The sequence below is a fragment of the Camellia sinensis genome, chromosome 12, assembly GCF_055761805.1.
Source record: "Camellia sinensis isolate YWXY chromosome 12, ASM5576180v1, whole genome shotgun sequence".
NCBI classification, from domain to species: domain Eukaryota; kingdom Viridiplantae; phylum Streptophyta; class Magnoliopsida; order Ericales; family Theaceae; genus Camellia; species Camellia sinensis.
Genome location: NC_138972.1, coordinates 9247270 through 9250689, shown reverse-complemented (window position 1 = coordinate 9250689; position 3420 = coordinate 9247270). Strand labels below are relative to the sequence as shown.

Here is a 3420-nt window from a genome sequence, read left to right as displayed (position 1 = left end):
ATTGCATACAATGGCACAAGTTCCAGCTCTGAAATAACATGCAACATGGTCCCGAATCACGGAAACAACTCACACAATGCATATTGGGAGGCTCAAATACCGAAACTAGTGAAGCACATTACACTAGAGGTATGCAAAGCGATGCTCAAATGACCAAACCAACCCCAAAAAGTTCCTATGCAGGCCAAAAATAGTAGCAAAATGGACTAAGATGATGGTTCGAAAGGTACAAAAATGAAGCTCATGCAATGGTCCATAAATGAGGCATACAAGCACAACTCTCAAACACATTTAAAGAGTGATAAACATGAGAATATAGCACAATGATGCCAAAACATAGAAACACCTCAAGTTAAGCATGCAAGGAGGTTCAAAACTCAAGGCTAGGCAAGGGTATTACACTACAACCATGCATGGCAAGCATCATTCGACCAAGAGGCATAAAAAAAAGAGCTGAGGCAGCCCAAAATATGAACAAAATCAGTTTAGAGCATGGCCAAAATGTGCTGGAATCAAGGGCCAAAACCACATGCAATGTAAGCTAGTGAGCATGGTTTACACTACAAGCATGTGAAGCATTCAAGAGGCCACTAAACCAGCAAAAGACAGAGTTATGACATGCCAAATAATGACCAAAAACCCACTGAAATATGACCAATGCATGTAAGAATGACATGCTCCTTTGATAAGCTATGAAGAGGGTTATTCTACACATGCAAGAGGCAAACCCTAGATGACAACACCAACTCTGGACAGGGCTTAGGCAGGCCCTAAAAGTCACCAAAAGGGGCCTGAACCAAGGCTTGGAAGTGTGAAAACAAAGGCTCCTTTGTAGGGCCAAAAATGCTAGTAGACAAGACAAGGAGAGAGAGGGTCACCCCTCTCCGATTTTGGCCCTCAAAATCACATACCAACCACTAAAAATCTACTGGATTTCAGTGGCTAAAGGGTCAAGCAAAGGTCAACACAAAGGCCCTACGGCATGGCTCAAAACAAGGCAAAATAGAGCATGCAAGGGGGGTAGATGACCCCCAACAACAAAATGGCCTTAAACAAACATGAAAAAAACTTAAAAATGAAGCTTTTCTCAGTTGACAACAAAGCCTAAATATGCATGCAAATAATGCTAAGAGAAGGATAAAAATAAAGCTTAAAAAGAGAGAAAATGAGTTACCCTTGAAGCTCAACAAAACCAGCAGCTTCTAGACCCAAAAACACAGCTCCTTATCCTTTGAAAATGGCCTCCAAGAACCTTAGGTTGATGATGGGAGTGTTAGGCTATGAGGTGGTGTGCAAAGGGCCAAGAATCACACACTTTGGAGCTCAAAATAGTGAGATATAGAGAGAGACATATTCTTTTGCCTTAGCCAAAATCTAAACCCTCACAAAGGAGCGGGAGGCCTTCCTTTATAGACAAAGGAGGCCAAAGCTTCTCAAAGAAGCTAAAAACTAAGGCCAAAGATCCTCCATACACGTGTATGGAGGATGCAGTTTGTACCTTCCAGCTGGCACAGTTGGCAACAACTCACAGAGACAAAACAGGAGAAAGCTGGCCGACCAGTTAAGGTGGTCGGCCGACCACTTTCCCTGGTCAGCCGACCAGGGCAAGTGATCTCCCACAAAACAAGGTGGTCGGCAGGCACAATAGGTGGTCTCCACTTTGAAAGCAAGCTAGTGGTGTGGTGGGAGACCAGCAAATGTGGCCCAAAGACTAAGAAAACCAGCCTCCCGATAAGAAAACCAGCTTCCCGACAAGAAAATCGGCTGGCAGAGAGAGAAGTGGTCTCCAAGAGAAAAGGTGGTCTCCCACCCTTGTACCACCTTCCAAACAATGAAAACAAGGTTCATGCCAAAAATGAACCAACACCGATGCAAAACGAGGGTTCGGGGGGCAAAACGCGTGGCCGGGTGCCCCGAAAACAGGTTGTTCAGCACCAAAAGTGGCGTGCAACCACAAAGGTGGTCTCCCTGGCCGCAGTGTCCCTCTAGATAGAGGAAACAAGGTGTGTTCCAAAAACCGTGCCAAACGGAGAATGTTAAGCGGTCCTGAACCGAGGCGCGCGGCCGACGGCTCCGAAAATCGGAAACTGGTCTCCAAACGGGAATAGTGGCCTGCGACCACGAAAAGTAGCCTACGGCCACTGAGAGATGGTCTACAAGACTTCTTCCTCCCTCTGGGAAGAGAAAGCAAGACCTGGTCTGCAAATCGAGGCAAAGCATAAAAGGGTCCCGAGGTCCGGGGGTAAGGACCTCAATCGAGACTCGGAAACCTCAGAATGAGCACAACATGCACAATCACCGAGCGCTCAATCGATGACATCTGAGTCTTAAGGTCGGTCAAAAATGGGGTGTCTACACATACTCACCTGTTGCTTGATTTACAATAAGTTGGGAGTCACAGAAGACCACCACCTTGTCGGCTTCCATAGCTATTGTTAGCCTCAGTCCAGCACATAGTGCTTCGTACTCCGCATCATTATTTGAAGCCTTAAATTCCAAATGAATAGACTGCTCTATCATCCTCCCATCTGGTGTTATCAGTACTACTCCTGCCCCTGCTTTTTGTCGGTTTGAGCTGCCATCGACGAAGAGGCTGAAGGAGTCACTGATGTAAATGTCGTAGGGTTTTGGCTTCTCTACTGCCTTACCCTGTACTATTAGTGTGGGGTTCCTTAGCCCTAGTTGGGTTTCCTTCTGTTCTCCTGGGCATCCCAAGCCATTGCTCACTGGAGCCTGCCTTAGGATTGCGTCAAGAGTGAACTTGGCCACAAAGTCGGCCTAAACCTGGCCCTTAATTGTTGTTCTAGACCTGAACTCCAAATCATATTGGCCTAGCACCACTACCCATCTGACTACCCTGCCTGTTAGATCTCTATGCTGCAACAGGGACTTGAGTGGATGTTCTGTTAGCACCACTGTCTTGTGGGGTTGAAAGTAGTGGTTCAACTTTTTGGAGGCCATCACTAAGGCTAATGTCAATTTTTCTAGAGGCAAGTACCTGGTTTCTGCACTTGCTAGGGTCTTACTCACGTAGTATACTGCCCTCTATTCTCCCTCCTCTTTGTGAATTGCTACCACGCTGATAACGTGGTCTGATACTGCCAAGTACAAGAATAGTTCTTCTCCAGGTATTGGATTTGATAGCACCGGCGGGGTTGTCAAATACCTCTTCAAGTCGGTCAAAGCGACTTCGCACTGTTCCATCCACAGGAAATCTGAAGCCTTCTTTAGCAGTTGGAAGAAGGGTTTGCACTTATCTGAGCTTCGGCTTATGAACCTATTCAAGGCTGCTGCCTTGCCGGTCAAGATCTGGACTTGTTTTGTTGTTGTTGGGCTCTTTAGATCAAGGATCGCCTTGATTTGATCCGGACTTGCTTCTATTCCTCTCCTGGTCACCAAGTAGCCTAGAAACTTGCCAGA

The 3420-nt window shown here is 46.3% G+C and overlaps 1 protein-coding gene across 1 annotated transcript; it reads right to left on the bottom strand.

The window, feature by feature from the left end:
• Positions 1 to 2352: 2352 nt before the first annotated feature.
• LOC145804364 (uncharacterized) lies at positions 2353 to 2961 on the bottom strand. The gene is made up of 2 exons (XM_082898046.1): positions 2785 to 2961; positions 2353 to 2733 (listed from the first exon to the last, which is right to left on the bottom strand). The coding sequence occupies exons 1-2, from the start codon at positions 2959 to 2961 to the stop codon at positions 2353 to 2355; spliced, it is 558 nt and encodes a 185-aa protein (XP_082754172.1).
• Positions 2962 to 3420: the final 459 nt, after the last annotated feature.